The 21,307-nt window shown below is 40.7% G+C and overlaps 1 protein-coding gene across 6 annotated transcripts in view; it reads right to left on the bottom strand.

The window, feature by feature from the left end:
- The window catches only part of KMT2C (lysine methyltransferase 2C), a 334,572-nt gene that overhangs the window by 121,633 nt on the left and 191,632 nt on the right, over positions 1 to 21,307 (bottom strand). For all 6 annotated transcript variants that reach the window (XM_077808386.1, XM_077808385.1, XM_077808388.1 and 3 more), the window contains exons 9-13: positions 19,034 to 19,148; positions 13,924 to 14,096; positions 12,879 to 13,042; positions 8,725 to 8,838; positions 530 to 1,272 (exon numbers count right to left, since the gene is read on the bottom strand). In XM_077808386.1, coding sequence (XP_077664512.1) covers positions 530 to 1,272; positions 8,725 to 8,838; positions 12,879 to 13,042; positions 13,924 to 14,096; positions 19,034 to 19,148 — 1,309 coding nt within the window. The remainder of the gene's footprint in view (positions 1 to 529; positions 1,273 to 8,724; positions 8,839 to 12,878; positions 13,043 to 13,923; positions 14,097 to 19,033; positions 19,149 to 21,307) is intronic.

Genomic DNA, 21,307 nt, shown 5'->3' with positions numbered 1-21,307 from the left:
ACAGCGAGGTTGCTGCAGGTTCATCTATAAAGGTAGGTGAAAAAGTTTTACCACATCCTGCCTACAAATACAATATACGAATCAAGATAGAAATATACGCAGATTGATATGAAACAGTGAGAAATAAGCTTACACAACAAAAACTATGACATTATGGATAATATCACTTCTGGGATGTACCTTGAATATTGCATTTGAGGATCATATAAGATTTCTAGTTTGCTCTAGTGCTCAAAGGATAATCCAAAAGTAAGAAATTTCCCATTAGAGAACTTCACCACGTCTTATCTTTAATTATTCAACCTGTAGTTACCCAGAGTTTTTCAAAGCAAATGTGTTTAAAATAATGGATTGTTAACAATAAACTGTATGCCCAATTTATACTGCTGGATAAACACAATGTATATTTTCCAGGATAGATCAAACTGTTTTTCATAAACCCAAATTTGATACTTCTTTCAAAAACACAGTATATTGAAAGTTAACAATGATTTGTCTACCAGCTTCAATACTAAAACAATATGCTCACCTGTCTTGATCTGGGTCTCCCAGGAGAAAACTTTCGTTTGGTGATAGCTGGCTTTCCCATGCCAATTTTTGGAGTGACAGATATATAAGTTGTTGGGAGAACATTTCCAGCAGAGGAACTCCGTGGTGGAGTCTGACTGTGCAGCATGTCATGTGCAGAATGCAAGTCTAATGAAACTACTGGTGAGGAACACACACTTCTCTTGTTTATATCAACTGATGATGAAAATGAAGAATATGTCTCAGTTGGTGACTTTATAGGTTTGTCTCCTAATAGTGAACTGTTGTTTGTACAACTTTCATTTGCAGGAGTGGTTTCCACTTTCAACAGAAAAGTTGGTGTTTCAGAGCTTTCATGAGTTTCTTTCTTTTCTACATCTTCTTGCACTCTTGCTGTCTCCAATTGTTCTTCTATCTTAAAAGAAGTCTCCTCTTTATTCACAGACCCTAAAGTCTCTGGTGGTGTAGTTGTGGCCTCAGGTGCTGAAAGGGGAGGCTGAGATTCCTCTGTGGATACTTCTGATACCTCAGCATCTTGTGACAGTTGTTGGTCTTCGGCTTGTTTGTTTGACTCTGGCTGTATTACAGCTTGAATGCTTTCTGTCACTTCTATCATGTGCTTCATTTGACTGTCATCAGATGCTGGTGTCCTTTTAGGAGAGGTTTCCATTTTAGTTGTATCAAATTGATCAGAAACTCCTGCTTCCAGTTCAACAGTCTTTTCATCCTGTGATATGTCTGTAACTAAGCGAGAGCATATAGTTAGAGATTCATACGAAAGCATCAATAGTAAGAAAGGTTTATATTTTAAAAATGAAAAGTGGGCGATATTTCATCATTAAAACATACATTTATCTTCTAGAGGAACAATACTGCAGATGGAATCTAGGTTTAAATATGACGGCGCAAGCAAATAGGTTGTTCTTAGGCCTGGATGACATAGTTTTAACCACATGGCTACGTCTGTTACGGGTGTGAAAAAAAAAATCACATCAACAGACATAAGTATGCCAAGCAAAAGCCTTGGGCAGATACAGTTATACTGGCAAACAGAGTCCTTTTGCTGGTGCAGCTTATTTCATTTCATGACCTGGCATAAACTATACTGACAAAAAAACCTCATTTGCTGTTATGAGCTATGCTCCCAAATCCTTTCTAGCGTAGACTAGCCGTTGTGGAAGATTTTTCACTGTGAAACTTGCTCCCACCCAGAGATCAGGTTTGACCAAGTCTTGAGATTCTGGAGGAACAGGTGCAGCAGCAATGTGCTCCTGGATCAAACTATCTAATCCCACAGACAAGATACTTTAAAATAATAAATATTAGTATGTGAGGTGATGGGAAGTGGACTATTTCTCCTGAAAGGCTGCAGATGTATATTTAAATCTATGTATTATAACTAAATGCTATAGTGATGGACACATTACAAATATGAATAAATACATTAAATGGCTATTACTACCAACCAACTATGTTAAGGGAAAAAGAGAAGTGATATAAAAAAGTTAACACCATACAACAGCCAAATATTATCCTTTCTAAGCCCCCAATAAACTGGGAAAACAGGGCTGTGTAGCTTCTTTAGGGGTCTACCTCCATCTTCCCCTACCCCTCCTCATGGGAGCTCATCTTCCCTCCTGGATTTGGGAGGAAGTAGCTGGGAAGGGGGAGTATTCTAGGTGATTGGCTGGTCTAAGTGGTGCAGCAGAAACCCACTGGCTCCTGCACACCGAAGGGGAGGCCATTCTAAATCCTTTCCCCTTAGCTGGGATGCCATTATTCGCCCAGAACATGTCACCATGCTGCCAGATAGTGTTTCTGACATCATAAATGCTGTCAGGATTACAGTAAAATGTTTAATATATTTCATGACATCAAACCATACCAAATGTTTTATGTATCTAATCCATAAAACTCAAAATACAACCTAGAAAAATAAAAAGCGTTTGCTTATACACATACAAATGATCCACTAATGGGCAACGATGGAAAAGTTAAAGCCAGAAAAAGTAAATGACTGTTTAATAGGGTATTTACTCTCTATATAAAATCTTTTATGTATATAAAATCTTTTTTTTGCTTCAGTGTGGCTGTGGTGCTTAAATCTAAACATGTACAGAAGTAGTACAGAAGGTCCATCTTCCTAACGAACACGAGGGAACGGCAGAAACAGTTTATAATGTAGTTAAAGTAATGTGTTAGCTTTGAGCTATGTAAAGTGAAAAGTATGTTCAAAAATCACAATATTCACTGCCATAAGCTTTTTAGATTTCAATATTCAGTAAGTGGATTAACAACATGGATTTAATACGAAGCTTCAGAATTTAAACAAAGACCCAGTGCAGCACAAATCACTCAGATAATAAATCAGAATAGTATATATTTTCAAAAAACTGACCACACCTAAATTTTTCCAGTGGGTAATTCCTTAGAAAGTACAGTTTTCCCTCTGAAAAACACTTTTGACAGATTCATAACCACACAATGTTCTCCATAAAAATCTTAAAAAACAAAGTATCCACAAATTAAACAATCTCAGATAGGGTAAACTGCCCAGCTGTACAAAAACGCTCCCAATCGTATACAACTAACAAAGCTCCCCAGAGCTTGTCACTTAGGATCAGGATGAAAGTGTGATTTCAAGTTATGGAATGCAAAGGTGGCAAGAAGAAAACTTTTCTTGTCAAGGTATGTGTGAGCCTGAGCCATAAGTTGCTGAAGAATTAAAACCTTTTTCTTTTATAAAGCCAGCCAAAACAACATAATTTTCTTGTTTTTGCAGTAGTATCACATTAAATGCTCATGTTTGTAATGTATTGCCACCAGTGGGATTCCTTGCCTCAAACTAGCTTTCTCCCATGTGGCATCATTGGTATTATCTCCATATAAGTTGAATATAATCCCAATGGAATTTGCCCAATTTTCTAAATTCTCAAGGTCCTATTGCAGTTTCACTTGATCTTCTATTATGTTTGCAATCCTTCTTAAATTGGTATCACCATCAAATTTGATTATTTAATCTTCCAGGTAACCTGTGAAGCTATTAAATAGCACTAAGACCAAAAGAAGCTCACTTGACACATCAACTGGTTTTGATTATGCTCTGACTGTTTCTCTCCACTTCTGGTTAATTAAACAGTTTTGTGTTCATATTACCAAAAATCTTCAAACTTTTACATTAGGTCATTTAGACCAATAACAAAAATAGTTCAGTCAATTCACTTTATCCACAACAATTACAATTTTATTTAATGATAGAACAAACATATTTTTGGTCTGGCTTTTCTTTAAAAACAAACCACCACAAATATCTTCCTTCCCCACAAATCTATGAGTCTTCCTACAATTGTCATCTAAATATTTCCTGTATTGTATATTTTAATAGGTTACCTAACTGTTATTTATCCAAACAGTTCAATATATTTACACTTTGAAAATACTTTGTCCATTCCTCTTGTGCTTCCTGTGACCTTACCAGTGAATTCAAACCATCAGCTATATATTTTGCTATTTGTTTCAGGATCTTGGATATAACTCTTCAGGTCCCACTGGTTTAAAAGCCAACCAATAGTCTCTTAGCTCCTTTGAATCTATCATTTAGCTGAGACTAAAATATGGGAAGAACAAGTTAAATATTACAAGTTAGGTGTCCTCAAGTCAGCGGGGCCTGATGAAATACATCCTAGAATACTCAAGGAGCTGACTGAGAAGATACCTGAGCCTTTAGCGATTGTCTTCAAAAACTCATGGAAGACAGGAGAGATTCCAGAAGACTGGAAGAGACCATATATAATTCCAATCTATAAAAAGGGGAATAAGGACCACCCAGGGAATTAGAGACCAGTCAGTTTAACTTCAGTTCCTGGAAAGACAATGGCGCAAATATTCAAGCAATTAATTTTCAAACACCTAGAAGATAATAAGGTAGTAAGTAACAGTTAACATAGATTTGTGAAGAACAAATCATGTCAAACCAAACTAATAGCTTTCTTTGACAGGGTAACAAGCCTTGTGGATGGGGGAAGTGGTGGATGTGGTATATCTTGACTTTAATAAAGCTTTTGATACTGTCCCTTATGACCTCTTCATAAACAAATAGGAGATAAAACCTAGATGGAGCTACTCTAAGATGCATGCATAGCTGTTTGGAAAACTGTTCCCAGAGAGTAGTTATCAGTGGTTCACAGTTCAGCTAGAAGGCCATATCGAGTGGGGTCCCACAGGGATCGGTCCTGAGTCCAATTCTGTTCAATGTCTTCATAAATTATTTATGGCATGGAGAGTACAAGTACAAAGTTGCAGATGATACAAAGCTGGGCGGGTTTGCAAGTGCTTTGGAGGATAGGATTAAAATTCAAAATGATCTGGACAAACCGGAGAAATGGTCTGAAGTAAATAGAAGGAAATTCAATAAGGACAAATGAAAAGTACTCCACTGAGGAAGGAACAACCAATTGCACACACACAAAATGGGACATGTCTGCCTACGAAGGAGTACTGTGGAAAGGATCTGGGGGTCACAAGCTAAATGTGAGTCAACAGTATAACATGTTGCAAAAAAAGCAAACATCATTCTGCGATGTATTAGCAGGAGTACTGTAAGCAAGACACAAGAAGTAATTCTTCCACTCTACTCCATGCTGATCAGGCCTCAACTTGAGTATTGTGTCCAGTTCTGGATGCCACATTTCAAGAAAGATGTGGATAAACTGAAGAAAGTCCAGAGGAGAGCAACAAATATGACTAAAGGCCTAGAAAACATGACCTATGAGAAAGGCTGCGAGTCTTTCACAGAGGTCAGGGAAGTCACAGATTCCATGACCTCCATGAATTCTGCAGCTGATCCCAGGACCGCCTAAGCAGCTGGGGCGGCCCTGGGACCAGCCGCACTGGCTGCTGCTCCGACGGTCCCAGGCAACTGGCCCCAGGCACTACCTCGGAGCAGCGGTCCGGGAGCAGCAGTGGCACCCCAGGTCGCCCTCACCTGGAGGAGCAGTGGCAGGACCCCAGACCGCCTCTGTCTGGCGGTGCGGTGGTGGCATCAGCAGGGCCCCGGGCTGCCTCCCCTCCCCGGAGCAGCAGTGGGGCCCTGGGCTGCCCACCCCCAGAAGCAGCAGTGACAGCAGGGCCCGCAGCTGCACCCCACCCCCAGCAGCATCCGCTTGAGCACACCCCCTCCGTCAGCACCTAAGGTTTAGTTAGGGGTATTTTTAGTAAAAGTCATAGACAGGTCACTGGATGTGACTTTTTGGTTATTGCCTGTGACCCGTCCATGACTTTTACTAAAAATACCTGTGACTAAATTGTAGCCTTACCTATGAGGTAAGATTGAAAAAATTGGTTGTTTAGTCTGGAGAAGAGAAGACTGAGGGGTACATGATAATAGTTTTCAAGTACATAAAAGGTTGTTGCAAGGAGAAGGGTGAAAAAAATTTCTCATTAACCTCTGAGTTTAGGACAAGTAGCAGTGGTCTTAAATTGCAGCAAGGAAGGTTAAGTGGGGACGTTAGGGAAAGCTTCCTAACTGTCAGGGTGGTTAAGCACTGGAACAAATTGTCTAGGGAGGTTGTGGAATCTCCTTCACGGAAGGATTTTAAGAACAGGTTAGACCAACACCTTTCAGGAGTGGTCTAGTTATTACTTAGTCCTGTCTTGAGTGCAGAGGGCTGGACTAGATGACATACTGAGGTCCCTTCCAGTCCTACACTTCTCTGATTCAATGATTTTTCAAATAAATAATTTGACAAGTTCATTGATTACATTACTCAATGAAGAAAATTCAGCTAGTCTACCCAAGAGTGCTGGAACAAAATGTCACATACAGAGAGCCTGATGGTTTAGGCTTTGAATACTTCTGAATTAATGGATGATCAAACACCTAATATTGAAGACAACAGTCTTTCTGATTAGAAGCCAACCTATGTTTTGGCTAAAGCTTTGTAATGCCTTAAATGACTTTTCTTTCCTATGTCTTAGGAAACAAACAAATAACTCCATCCACTAACCAACAGTTACAGCCTTATTATAAGACACTAAAGGTGTCAGATGCTCTAAAGTGCTACAAAAAATACATAAAAATGGAACCACCAACAGATGCATAGCTATTGTACAAACTTAAGGGTATGAACTTGATACTTAATCCTTGACCTGGTTTACAGTTAAAAGTTAAGCTGACGTAGCTATGTCACTCTGCAGTGTGACAAATCCAAACCCATGAGGGATGGAGCTATGCTACCTGACCCCCAGTGTAGATGAAGCAAAGTTGACAGTGAATGCTTGCCACTCTAGCTACTATCACTCAGGTAGGTGGTGTTCCTACACCAATGGAAAAACCCCTTTTGTTGGTGTATGCTGCACTATGGGGTTACGCTGGCATAGCTACGGCACTGTGGCAATGCCAGCGTAGTCCCCTTAGTGTAGACATGTCCTTTTCGGGCACACACTGTAATTTCTCAAAACCCAAATTTCTGTCAGTTCTCAAGTTGTGTGCAGCAACATACACCATTATTCAAAGAGCAGCAAATATGTGGAAAACATCTTATTCTGGAGAAACTACATATTGTATTCAGAATACAAAATGTTTTCGTAAGAATTTCTCCTGCTGCCCTGTTTTGAAAACAAACACGATAAGGTCTTTTGTGGTTCACTCTTCCAGGCAGTAAACAGATGTCAGATAAAAGATGAGTTGCCTCTTGAACTTAGGAAAAAGTGTACAAAGCTATAGGACTTTGGACTTGGTGGCTCATTTGCTAGTGTTCTACATTTCCATATGAGATACTCAAGTTCTCAGTCTTCTAGCTGACAAGGGCAGGAAGTTCTGAAGGAGTTGCACATTCAGCCAACAGGAAGAAGGGTCTCATGTTAATCAACAGCACCCTTCGTTCCGCTGACCCCAAAGCCAAATAAATAAATACGTATGTTACTTCTCAAAGTGCTTTAAACAGAGTGGGTAGATTCCAGTAAGCAGTGTCAATGGCAATTTTTGAAGGGTGGTCCATCCAGAGTCAGACAAAATGGAAAGGTGATTACAATAAGGAAAATCAAGGGAACTGAATTTAAAGCAGGGGGAAAAAAATGGCTTGTATTTTTGCCATGAGCTTCTTTTTATGAGGGTAGAACATCTATTTTAAAAATCCACTTGCATTTGGAAAAAAGATAAAATTATTACAGTAGGTCATATATGGTTGTATGATTAAATCCACGTAGCAAGCATGCTGGAAGCACTCACCTCTTAGGTATGTGGCCCAAAACACACAAGGGAAAATTCAGCCACTCATCCTGTTGTGTGCTATTTGCTAACACATGAGACCATGTGAAAGCATAAGGGATATCATTCCTCTGGGGTCAGAGGCCAGCAGCTGACTAATTAGGCCCACCTGATGCACCTGGGAGAAGACCTGTGTAGCTTAGCAGGCTGTTCTCCATAAAAGGAGGACCAGGAAATAGAAAGGGAGAACTATGATACCTGCCAGAGGCTGAAGCTACATCTGTGAGGAACTGCTCTCAGAAACAAAACGGACAGAAGGGAGACGGTGGGAAGTCCTATTATCACAAAGGCTCTGAGGCAAAAGCCAGGAACTTTTGGGTTGAAGAACTTATGGGGATGAGGGACAGACCTGGGGAGGTTTTGATATTATTTTGTTGAGGAGACTTGAAAGAAAAGAAACAGCAGCAGCTGTCCCTGCTGGAAATTACGTTCCTCAGACTCTGTGAGAAGGTTCCAGGCAGAATTCCCTGGAGAAGGGCACTGGCTCAACAAGAACAAGCCTGGGTCTAACTAGAAGAGGGGCTATATGACAGGCCCCAATCCTTTGCAGACTCATACAGAAAGTTTTGCAATTGAAATTATATGGCAACAAATAATATAATATTTTTCTCTATACTCCACAAATATATAAACATGCCCAGTTTGGTTAGCTTCTATGTCAGGGAATATCCACTCCCAGTAAACATTTAACATTTTTTTCCGCATATAAATGTTCTGCAGACACAGTTTATAATTTTATCCTTGTCTTAATGAAAATAATCTTTCAAATAACAAAACATAGTTAGTACAGCCACTGAAGAGTTCTGGTGATGGAATCTATACAATTCATTTGACTCTTCAAAAGGCAGGGAATCTTCCTGTTAGTGTTTATGTAACTCCATGAGCACTTTGTCATATATTTTGTCTGGCTGTGAACCTCTCATTCTTACCATTTGCAGCACATCCAACTGTTGATTCTTGACCAGGACCATCATCAGTAACTCTTTTTTCCTGAAATGCCACGTCTTCTGCATCACCTCCAATTTCCATTTCATTTGTACAAGCTTAAGGAAAAGCAAAGCATTTATCAATTTTGACATAGCATTTATTGTATTACTTTGGCATCTGTGGTTGCTGTCATTGCTTGACCTTTTTGTTTAACAACATGGTATTTAATTATGTGATCTGAGATAAGGCAAATCAGGACAACTAGAAGGTTAGGTAGAATATACAGCATTTCCTAAAGAGCTTGTCTAAACATGGAGTTATTCAGGAATAGCTATATCTCCATGTATGGAATAACTCAATGTATTGAAAACTCCATGTATGGATACTTATTCTGGAATAAGAGTGTCTTGGTCCTGTTTAACTTAATCTACCCTAATGCTACATCTACACTCAGAGCCTACGCCAGCATAGTCCCCGAATGCAGACACAGCATTCACCAACAGAAGGAGTTTTTCTGCAGACATAGGAACACCACCTCTCTGAATGATGTAAGCTACATTGACAGAAGCCCTCTCCGTTGGCATAGCTGTGTCAATATTATGTTTTTTGTCAGCATAGCTATGTTGATGGGGGTGTGGTTTTTCACAACCATGACCGACATAGCTGTAACAGTTTAAATTTTAAGTGCAGACCAGGCCTAAATGGATTAATTTTAACAGGTATAAGGCACTCTTATTCCAGAACAAGAGTGTCCACATGTGGAAGTATTCAGGAATCTATATTGCACTTTAAATTCACAGCCTACTTTAATCCCAATTAACTTTCAAATATAGACAAACCCTAAGGGCCTAATTCTCATTAGTGCTACACCATTCTGACAGTGAAAAGGGGCTGTAAAATGAGTGCAAGTGTAATTTTGTAAACATAATTTACACTCACTTTAAAATCCCTTTACACTGCAAGAGCCATATAAAAGAGCTATGGCGTAAATGAGAATCAAGCCATAAGGTCCCAAATCCTATAAATAACTTGAAGAATTATGGCTGAAAATATTTATACAAATAAATAATACATGAACACTGTAGACTTATGACATAGTGAAGAGGCTCTAGAGTCTATCAATGTTCAGAACATTGCCCTTTCAACCTACTTTCCTGACACAGCAAACTTAGCCAGTGGAGGCTAAATTTTCCACTTGAGGCATAGGCCTTCTTTCATATACAAGGATCCCATTTCAGCTGCAGGAAGTTGCATGGAGAAAGCATATTAACTCAGGTTCAGAGTAACAGCCGTGTTAGTCTGTATTCGCAAAGAGAAAAGGAGTACTTGTGGCACCTTAGAGACTAACCAATTTATTTGAGCATGAGCTTTCGTGAGCTACAGCTCACTTCATCGGATGCATACCGTGGAAACTGCAGCAGACATTATATACACACAGAGATCATGAAACAATACCTTCTCCCACCCCACTGTCCTGCTGGTAATAGCTTATCTAAAGTGATCATCAAGTTGGGCCATTTCCAGCACAAATCCAGGTTTTCTCACCCTCCACCCCCCCAACACAAACTCACTCTCCTGCTGGTAATAGCCCATCCAAAGTGACAACTCTCTTCACAATGTGTATGATAATCAAGGTGGGCCATTTCCAGCACAAATCCAGGTTCTCTCACCCCCTCACCCCCCTCCAAAAACCACACACACAAACTCACTCTCCTGCTGGTAATAGCTTATCCAAAGTGACCACTCTCCCTACAATGTGCATGATAATCAAGGTGGGCCATTTCCAGCACAAATCCAGGTTTTCTCACCCCCTCACCCCCATACACACACAAACTCACTCTCCTGCTGGTAATAGCTCATCCAAAGTGACCACTCTCCCTACAATGTGCATGGTAATCAAGGTGAGCCATGTCCAGCACAAATCCAGGCTTTCTCACCCCCCCACCCCTTTTCCCGGGGATACAGACACACACACAAACTCACTCTCCTGCTGGCAATAGCTCATCCAAACTGACCACTCTCCAAGTTTAAATCCAAGTTTAACCAGAACGTCGGGGGGGGGGGGGAGGAAAAAACAAGGGGAAATAGGCTACCTTGCATAATGACTTAGCCACTCCCAGTCTCTATTTAAGCCTAAAGTAATAGTATCCAATTTGCAAATGAATTCCAATTCAGCAGTTTCTCGCTGGAGTCTGGATTTGAAATTTTTTTGTTTTAAGATAGCGACCTTCATGTCTGTGATTACGTGACCAGAGAGACTGAAGTGTTCTCCGACTGGTTTAGGAATGTTATAATTCTTGACATCTGATTTGTGTCCAATGAGCGGTATTGGGCTGAAGTCCTCATTATGGTGCACGCCTACCAGAAGCCTACTTTCTTTTCCCCTAAAAGCCTTTATACCTAATAAAATTCATTAAAATGCAGTAGGGGAAGTAGGGGACAGGGAAAATGTAAAGTATATACTAATAACTCTAGCTCCTAAGTAACTGATCCTCAGATAGCATTAGTGCAAAAAAGCACGACTATTGCTTTTTGTTCAGGAAAGCCTCCTGAAAGTTCAAAAAGCCAGAAACTATTAGGTGATGCTACTTTTAGCACCTAAATAGCCCTCTCAGAGACTATACCAACATTAAAGTGATATTTTAATTTCAATTTGAAGAAAAGATCATTTAGATTGGTTCCAAATCTGGGTTTAATGTACAGAAGTAATCTCTTGGGTGTAAAATGCTACATGACTACCCTCCTATAATAGGTTTCAGAGTAACAGCCGTGTTAGTCTGTATTCGCAAAAAGAAAAGGAGTACTTGTGGCACCTTAGAGACTAACCAATTTATTTGAGCATGAGCTTTCGTGAGCTACAGCTCACTTCATCAGATGAATGATCCATCTGATGAAGTGAGCTGTAGCTCACGAAAGCTCATGCTCAAATAAATTGGTTAGTCTCTAAGGTGCCACAAGTACTCCTTTTCTTCTTCCTCCTATAATAGCTTCAGATTTTCACTAGTAGTTGGGATGACAACCTAACTTTTCCTTTGAGGAAAAGGATATATTACTCAGTGTTTCACCTGGCTAAAAAACATAACCAAAGTAGTATTTTCAATTTAAAGCATTCAAATAAAAGCTTCAATTTATTCAGCAGTGTCTTCATTTTAAGGTTGGAAGGTTTTTAGGATTAGTTTTGTGTGCTAGCTCAAACTTCTCCCTAAATGCCCTAAACACACTATTTGAAAGTTCAATAACCATGAGTAGCCTTTTCAAGATTGAAGTGACCTTTTGCTAACCTGTTGTACATGTTCATTCTAACCTCTGCCATTCATTTATTTATATTTACCTACTGTCACTGTCCCTCTCCAAGAACAATTTTTCATTATCCCCTGCTACTCATCAAGGGTGTATACACATGGACAGAGCCAGCATCAAAGATGCTTGTTTACGCAAAGGATTAGCCTGCACACATAGGAGAATTATACTTGACTTTTCTGATAGTTCAACATTTTCCTCATCACCAATGAAGGAATAATTGGCTCCCTGGGATATAGATACCTTGCAGTTGGTTTCCCTATTTCTTCTAAAAAAAGCTCACAATACATGGATGGCAAGAACTCACAAAGGGCCAGATTGGCTGATGCTGTCAAAGCAGTGCAAGACTTCACTAGTGCCTGCTCCTAATGAAGGTGGTGTTTTTTGTAAAATTTCTAGCCTCTGCCTCCAAGCTTAAACACCAACCTTATTTCTCCCATTAGACAAAGCATGCATGAGAAGAAGTGCAATCCGCAAGACAACGTGGTGTGAAATACCCACGTGTATTCAACTTTTTTTTTCCCCATTACAATTTCACAAGGTAGCAGGTCTAGTGGACAGAGCACCAGACCATGACTTGGGTTCTACTCCCAGCTCTGTTGATGACCTACTGTATAAGCTTGGACAAAACACTTCACATCTTTCTGTTTCCCCTCTCATCTTTGGTCTGTCTTGTCTAATTAGACTGTAAGATCTTTGAGGCAGGGACTGTCTCCTGTCTAAATATTTTGTTTTGAATTAGACCCTTACAATGGCAAAATACATTTCATTGAATGCTGTTTAATGATTTAATTAAATACAGCTTTACCATAACTAACTGTTTGATACTCTCACACTTTGAGAGAGAAATTTTTACCTGTCACACTGACAGATTCAGGAATCAGTCCAGAAGTCTGCATTAGATCACATGGCTGTGTCTGATCCACTTCTTCTAGTTGTTTACAGAGAGTACAGATGTAATCTTTTAACTGTGAATCCAATTCATTACTTGGAGGCTTGTCACATTCTATATGAATCCACCTGGATAGATTATTAAAGTTACATTAATTACAATTAATTCTCATTAAATTATAAAATGTCTTACTAAGAATCAATCTCTGTCTCTCTCTCTCTTCATTCCAATTCTCAGAGCACGCACAAGCACACGAATGCACACACACCACAAAAGTGTAAACCAATGCCTAAAGGGTGCAATTATAAATTATGACTAAATGTACTTTGACTTATTTAGACAGTAAGGCCTAGAGAATGTGATTCTTTTTCCACCTTAGAACTACTGCTGCTTTGGGGGAGGGAAGAAATAAAAAAAGCTTTCAATACATCAAGGAGAGAACAAATTTAAATATCAGTCTAAACTTTGCTTAAAGCCAACTATGTAACCATAATATTGTTCTAAATGCATATCGATTTAAAAATTTCCCGCCTCTTTCATCCCCCCCATTACTGAGCGAACAGCATGGGTATAACTGGATACAGAATGCCTATTCTATAGGCTTTGCAAAAGAAGACAAATACAAATAATTCTGTTTCTGGTATCTTCATAAAATTAAAATTTATAATAGAAAGAATTTAAAGCTAGTGCTCATAAATGTTATCACTTTGACAGCCCTGGTCAGCTCTAGTCTTCAGTTTACCCACAGAATAAATGCAACATGACTAACTGCAGGGCAAGTTTCTTTGTTATGCCCCAGTCTCTAGGAGGAGAGAGGACAGTTTACTGACCATGCCCATTTATTCATTTGCTGAAATTACAAACAAAGGGACCTATTTATTGACAACTATGGCAATGTTTTATGATGACCCTTGCCAATTAAATGAAGTGAGATGGATGCACTAATTTCAGACAGGCTGCCAAACACATTAAAATCATTTAAGGAGTTGTAGTAAATTCAGCTTCTTACCTTTTGCACATATGACAATGCAACAAGTCTTTCTGCAAGTCTGCGTGGCATGATTTTTCACAAAAAGGACAGGGTAGGTTGTCTTGCTGTTGGTAACAACTATCACACACTAGACAGTTGTGGTGCCACTGACAACTGGTTCGTGTGCCACACTCGGCACACACTCTGCAGTTCTGGGGACCATAAAAAACAGGGATTTAGTTTGTTAATTATGATGCTACACTGTCATTAAAGGGGCATTTTTAAAATCCTTTTTTTGACAAATGCTAGTAAATGATACAAGATTAACCACTCTGACTCTGGAAGTTTTCTATCCACAGAACATGTAAAGCCTGGCAAAAGCAGGAAAAATTTCCTTGCACTGCACTCTCACTTGAAAGGGACACAACCTTTCTGGTGAGTGGATACTTCAGTCTCTAATCCCATTCAAAATGTCAGCTTCTTGTTCAGGCTACTAACAAGAGGATCAATTAGTACAACCTGTGGTGGTGCTTTTGTGATTCTGACACCTGTATAATTAGAACTGAATTAGGCCTCAACTCATTTCACAAAGGTCACCAAATAAAATCGTATACTAACTATCTTCAGTCCATATTACAATTTTTACATTTATAACTTCAGAACTAATGGTTATCACCTTTTAACAGCACTCATAACTATTCAATTACTGCTCATTTTCTGTGTAGTATACAATGCCAGAAAATGTATTAACAAATTATTGCCATTTACGATGACAACAATGGGATAAATTCAGTCTCTTCCTCCACGGTGAAAGAGGGCCTTGTGCAGTTGAATTGTGTTATTTTACTGAACAAGGAGTGTCAGCACAAAGGGAGGCATACGGGGCAGGAAGCAACTACTTCATGGCACAGACTGGAGTGTTGCACAAGCCCCTTCAAGAGCAATGTATGGAGACAGACATGACCAGATGCAGGGAATCCATATGGATCTCTGTATGGATCATCCACCTTCCCATCTCCTACACAGGGAGCTGCTTAAGTGCCTATATGGGCTGATTCAGCGACTGAACTGAAGCATGCAGATCTCCCCCTTTCCACATGAAGTGTCTGGGGGTATGCATTAGGATCAGTTGCCTCCATGCTAGCCTTCCTTTCTCTTCTAGAGGCACTCTGAATGAACTGAAGTAGTCTCCACCAAGCAGCTACGGTGCCACACCACAACCTGATGGCAGAATGCCTTCAGAGATCACTAGGTTGGGATTTCTGGCCTGTGTTCTATGCAGGTGATCAGACTAGATGATCATTATGGTCCCTTCTCACCTGAAAAAAACTATGCATATTATCTTGATACAAAGGGAATGTTATAAAGACAGGGACACAATCGCTGGGGGTTGGTGCCCAGGGGCATCCCTCAGCATGCAGATCTCCCCCTTCCCATATGAAGTGTTTGGGGGAGAGGGGGGAGGAAGGGATGCATTAGGATTAGGTGCCTCCATGCTAGCCTTCCTTTCTCTTCTAGAGGCACTCTGAAGGACTTTTTGTAAGGTCCATGATTTGTGTTTGGGGAGGCAGACTGCTGTGAAAAAGCATGCCATTACCTTACTAAACTTAGAGAACTTTGAAGAGAATCTCCACACAGATGTTAATATAGCTTGAACCTTTATTATTAACTGTTTCTGAGAAGGGCACCCTTCATGTTCTGGAACACCACATGCACCAATGCGCACACACCTTTTGTCTTGGGTGGCTGGCCCCGGTAAATGAAGCAGCTGTGCCAGAACAGGTGCTCCCAGTTTGGCAGGGCAATACCAAAGGCTATAAAGGATCAGGGAGAAAGAGAGAGAGACTGAGTCAGAGCAGCCTGAGTCAGTCACAAAAAGGGGCAGATGAGACCTTCCAGAGACCAGAAGAGGTCCCTGAAGGAAGCTGTAGGAGATTCCTGGGGAATGCTGAAGGCAGGAGAGCAACAAGAGGGTTTGCTGGACAACAACCCAAAGCCAGAACGCCAGGGCCGGAGGGTTGGGGAGCACTGAAGGCCAGAGAGCAGCTGAGTGAGTTGCCTAAACCGGAAAGTGAAAGCCAAGGTCTGGAGAGGGCTGAAAGCACAGGAGTAGTGGAGGGGCATATTCGCTATTGTGCCCAAGCTGGAGAGTTGGACCCAGGTGAATAGTTAGAGGGGCAGAGGACTGAGGGGTGCTCTCCTGGTGAGAATGATCTCCCAGCAACGTGGCTGTGGGGGCTCCTGCTGGGAAGAGCAGGGTTGCATGCCAGCTAGGAGAAGGAAAGAAGAGGACTGACAAGCTGCCTAGGTTTTGCAGAAAACACTGAAGGTGTGGTACTTGGGGTGTTAAGGGACTGGATGTCCTGGCATTTTAAGGACTATAGGCACTGTATATGATAAATGGACCATGTGTTGGGATTTTTGTTGGCAATTATTTGCACAATGTTTATGTACTAAACCAGTCCTAAGGAGTGATATAACTGAGGCAGGAGAGCCTGGCATAGAGATACTCGGGACTCAGAAGGAAGAAAACTGAGGCAGGCACAATGGCTGTGCCATGGCCTGCTGCAAGAGGATGCTCAAGATGGAGCCACTCCTGGCACTGTTTAAGGTTATTCCAGGGGCAGGAGTCAAATAGGGAAGCCTGTCAGAATGGCACCACTAATAGGAAGATGGGAAGAGTACCAAGAGGCTTGAAGGCCATGAGGTAACACAAGGCCCCCTCACAGAAGACTCTGACCCCAGCAGATGCCCCAAGATTGGTAAGGTTTGGGGCCCAAACTCACTTCCTGTTCCACTTGAAGGGCAGTCCCACACTCTCCCCAAGAAGAAATGATCTGAGGAAACCTCCAAAAGGGAAACAATGGGCTGTTCTTCCCCCCACATTCCTTCCCTGAGATTTTATTTTGTTTTGTATCAAAGAGACCAACCTGGCCTAGAGTAATGAATCATTAGTTTGTTTTGCAGCAGTAACATTATACACATTTTAAAAAATATATGCTTACCACCTTATTGACATTTTACACAATTCTAATAGTGTAACTGCAAGCCTACATTTCACAACTGGATACCCAAGCTACTTTAGGTCACAAGGAAATGCGGTAAGTACGTATCACAGATCAGGTTCCAAAAATTGTCCATAACATATCAAATCTTTTTTTATATCAGGCAAGAGATTATAATCAAAGCATCAGTATAGTAGAAAGCCAATTTTACAAAATGATGCAATACTCAGAACATTTTTAACCAAAACAATTTATTTGTGACAGGCTGTCATCAAATGGTCTTTTCCTTACAGTCTCTTCCTCCTAAAAACGTGGCTACACTGGGGAGGGGCAGACTGCTATAGATAAAGCTGAAGCCACTAAGCCTGTGACACTGTTCTATCCCCCCAAAAATTATATCTACACCATGCAGTTGGTGGAATACCAAAGATCGAACATGATTGATATTGGTGCAGTAAAGTGACTGTTGCTCATTGTACCACTAATGAACAGCCGCATTCTGTTTGGCAGCATAATCTAGAGGAATGAACACAAGACTGGAAATCAGAAACTCTAGTTCTAACCTCAGGTCTGCACTGACCGGTGTGTGGACTTGGGCAACTTATTTCAGCTTTATATCTTAATTTTCCAAGCTGTAAAATGTAGGTCAATATACAGTAAAAGCTTTGTTAACTGGCAGGCTGGGGAAATGGGGGGAGTGCTGAAAAGTCAAAAATTCTGGTCAACTAAGAGGGAGGGAGTTTGGGTGCAAGAGGGGGCTCAGGTTAGAGTGCAGGAGGGGGGTGGGGTGCTGGATCCAGGCAGCGCTCACCTTGGGCAGCAACATGTCTCTGCTGCTCCTAGGCGGAAGCGCAGCTAGGTGGTTCTGCACACTGCCTACGCCTTGCCCCACTCCGAGTGCTGGCTCTGCAGCTCCCATTGACTGGGAACCGTAGCCAATGGGAGCTGTGGGGGCAGCACCTCTGCCTGGGAGCAACAGGGACATGTCGCTGCTTGCAGGGAGCCGCCTGAGGTGAGCACTGTCTGGATCTTGCACCCCGAAATGCCTCCTGCACTCCAATCCCCTGTCCTGAGCCCCCTCCCGCATCCAAACTCCCTCCTAGAGCCTGCACCCAGCACCTCCTCCCACACTCCAACCCTCTTGTGGCTGTTCCTCCACCTAGGAGCAGCAGGGACATATCTCCACTTCCGGGGAGCCATGCGGAGACAGGTAGGGAGCCTACTGGCCACACGCCAACCAGACTATAAACTGGATTTTCAATGAAGATCAGAAGTGCTGGTTTCTAGAACTTTCTGGTTGGTAAAATACTGGATAACATAGCTTTTACTGAACATACAATGCCTACAGTATTTGCCCTGCATGTATATTATCACCATTAAACTTGTGTTCAAAATGCGGCACAAACAAAAAGCACTATATAAAAAACTAAACATGATTAGAATAAAGATTTCTCATGCAGGTTTTACATAAATTGGGAACATCTTATCTACAGAAGTTTATTTTTAAAAACACAATATAATTTTATGAATATGCTGGTTCCTGTCTGGCTGTCATTTTATTAATTTAAAATCAACAAGTAAATAAGCTTTAGGCATCCAGCAAGCTGACTAGCTGGCAGAGATCCTTTCCAGTAGTAGAGGCATCTGGCTCAGAGGCAACAAATTCTCAACTCAAAAGATGAATAAAATAATAAATCATGCAATACTAGGGTAAAGAATTGAATAAAACACATTATGTGAGAAGTCTTTGTGAGAAAGAGCTTCAAGCAAAACAAACAGCATCTTTTTAGCTAGCCTCCATATTTATCTTCACTAGAAAACATCTCCAAAATAATTTACACCATTCAGTATCACATGTATGAAATTCTCTGGGATTAAAAAAGCTAGACTGTTGTCTTTATGTTACACCCATATGCACATCTATATTGATTTAAAAAAAAAAAAACACCACCAAAATACTATTTTCACTAGCCAGGGGATGAATTCAGATACTTTTACTCACTTCAAACAACCTTACTCCACAAATAATCACTCTGGTTTCAATAGTAATAAATATGGAGTAAGGTAATACTCAGCATGAGCAACGATATCAAGGTTTGGCCCCACACAGGTAATGAATAGTTTTAAAAACATATTCAACTTACTTTGCATTTCCAGCCATTTGTTGGTACAGAGTCCATAACTGGTTGTAGACAAAAAGTATGGTACCCTTTGTCACATGTATCACACACCAGCATCTTGTTGTCTTCCCCAGAATGCCTAAGAAATATGTCAATGGAGACACTTAAAGTCTTTTAAAACAGGCTATACTGAAAAACTCTCTTTAGAAAGTATTCTAAGAACAAACCTGGGATAATTGGGCACAGAACTCTCTTTACATCACAATAGCAACATACGGACACAATTTTCAAACATAGGTGCCTAAAGACAGGCTCTTAAGTCCATATTAAAGAAACTATAAGTGGTCTTGTTTTCAAAATGGCTGCACACTTTCAACTCCCGTGACTTCTGGAAACCAGCCGTTTTTATTTAGATGTCTATACGTGGATTTAAGACCTACCTTTTGACACCTATGTTTGAAAGTTCAAGGAACATCTGACTAGAATTAACATATTTAGATAGAATTCCATCCAGGTGAATCAGCTCAAAATTTGAAACATTCCGCCTTGTGTGTGTCTGGAAAGCCTATGTAATTTTACCTTCTTCTGAAAACAAATGATTCAATGATATTTTTTCAAAAAAGGAATAGTTACCCACAACTCGGCCTGCCAATAAGCCTATGATGACAAACCTATATGCATGCAAATGAGTAAAAATAACTGTTAAGGGAGAAGATTCCAAATCCAATTATCTTACAGATTACGTAGTCGGGCAGATCTTCAGTTGGTGTAATCATCATAGCTCTACAGCCTTCAGTGACAATTGACAGGTTGTGTGTGTGTGTGTGTGTGTGTGTGTGTGTGTGTGTGTGTGTGTGTGTGTGTGTGTGTGTGTGTGTGTGTGTGTGTGTGTGTGTGTGTGTGTGTGTGTGTGTGTGTGTGTGTGTGTAAAAATAGGCATTTAAAAAAAAATTCCCCATTGAGAAAAGAACAAGCTGAGGATCTGCCCGGTATTTTTAAATATCAAATATATTTTGTGTATTTTTAAGTTCTAATAAATAAACGTAGCAACTGGGTGTACCACTGAGGTTTGGTTTTGATGAAGAAGCATAGTTAAACTGCAGGCTCACACTCAGAAGTCATCAGCAAAATGTCATACTGCGTATTAGATGCTACTTCGTTATCTGAGAGACATGATATTTTGAGAGAAAGACACAAATGCTGCTCTGAATAGCAAAATGGATAAGACCCTGTCCTATGACACTTGCTTAATTCTGTCACCCTATCCTCAACAAAAAAATACACCGTGTATATAATCACATTTTACTACCTATTCCATTTGCCATTACGGAGAGGATTTTTTAACATGTCTTCCCATAAGACAATGAAAGTCTTCTCGTGGGTGTACTTTTTAGAATGTGCTCCAATACTAATCCTTGACGGCTGAGATCTACTGTAGTCTGCGTGTGGTGAGAGAACATAACTTTCTTTGAACTTCTTGTTCTTGGTAAATGGTGCAGCACTAGAGGTGGTGCATTTTGCCCTATGTATCAGGCATATCAGGCAGCAATTAAGTGGTTATTCACTCTCAGATTGTCCTTGTTGATGTCCATAAAACAGAACAATATTCTTTTTCTTTCTCAATGGGCACTTAAAAATACAACGTGTATTAGATAGATCTTATGCAGAGCTGACCGAGGGGGGGGCAATTTGCCCCAGGCCCCGGGGCAATATACTATACTATAGTATTGCAACTTTTTTTTTAATGGAAGGGGCCCCCGAAATTGCTTTGCCCCAGGCAATGGTCTTATGAGAATAATTGTGCAGGTATATTTCAGTCCCCAGTGAACCCTTGCAAAATTAATTTCATTGTTTCAAATGCCTGTCTGTCTTATCAGTGGCTGCTCTTGATTGGTCATCACCTTCAACTTATTTAGGTAAGCCACAAATCTGTTTTAGCAATGACTCATCAGTTCGCTCCCTCTACAAAGTATACTGAAGTAGAAGGATCAGTCTTGCACAAAGAACGCTTCCAGCCAGTGGTAAAGTACCTAATATTTAGGAGTTCCATTTCAGCTCTTTTTTGAGGAAGATTCAGAAGCTTTGGGATTTGATCAGTTATTTAAGTTAGCACTATGTGCTAAGCCAGGGGTGGCCAACCTGAGCCTGAGAAGGAGCCAGAATTTACCAATGTACATTGCCAAAGAGCCACAGTAATACATCAGCAGCCCCCCATCATCTCCCTCTCTCCACCCCCGCCGGCTCCCAGCACCTCCTCCCCATGGGCAGCTCTGCCAGTCAGCACCTCCTCTTCCCTCC

This window comes from Eretmochelys imbricata, chromosome 2, assembly GCF_965152235.1.
Source record: "Eretmochelys imbricata isolate rEreImb1 chromosome 2, rEreImb1.hap1, whole genome shotgun sequence".
Classification (NCBI taxonomy): Eukaryota; Metazoa; Chordata; order Testudines; family Cheloniidae; genus Eretmochelys; species Eretmochelys imbricata.
Note: the sequence above shows the minus strand (reverse complement) of the source record. Positions and strands in the feature narration are given on the sequence as shown.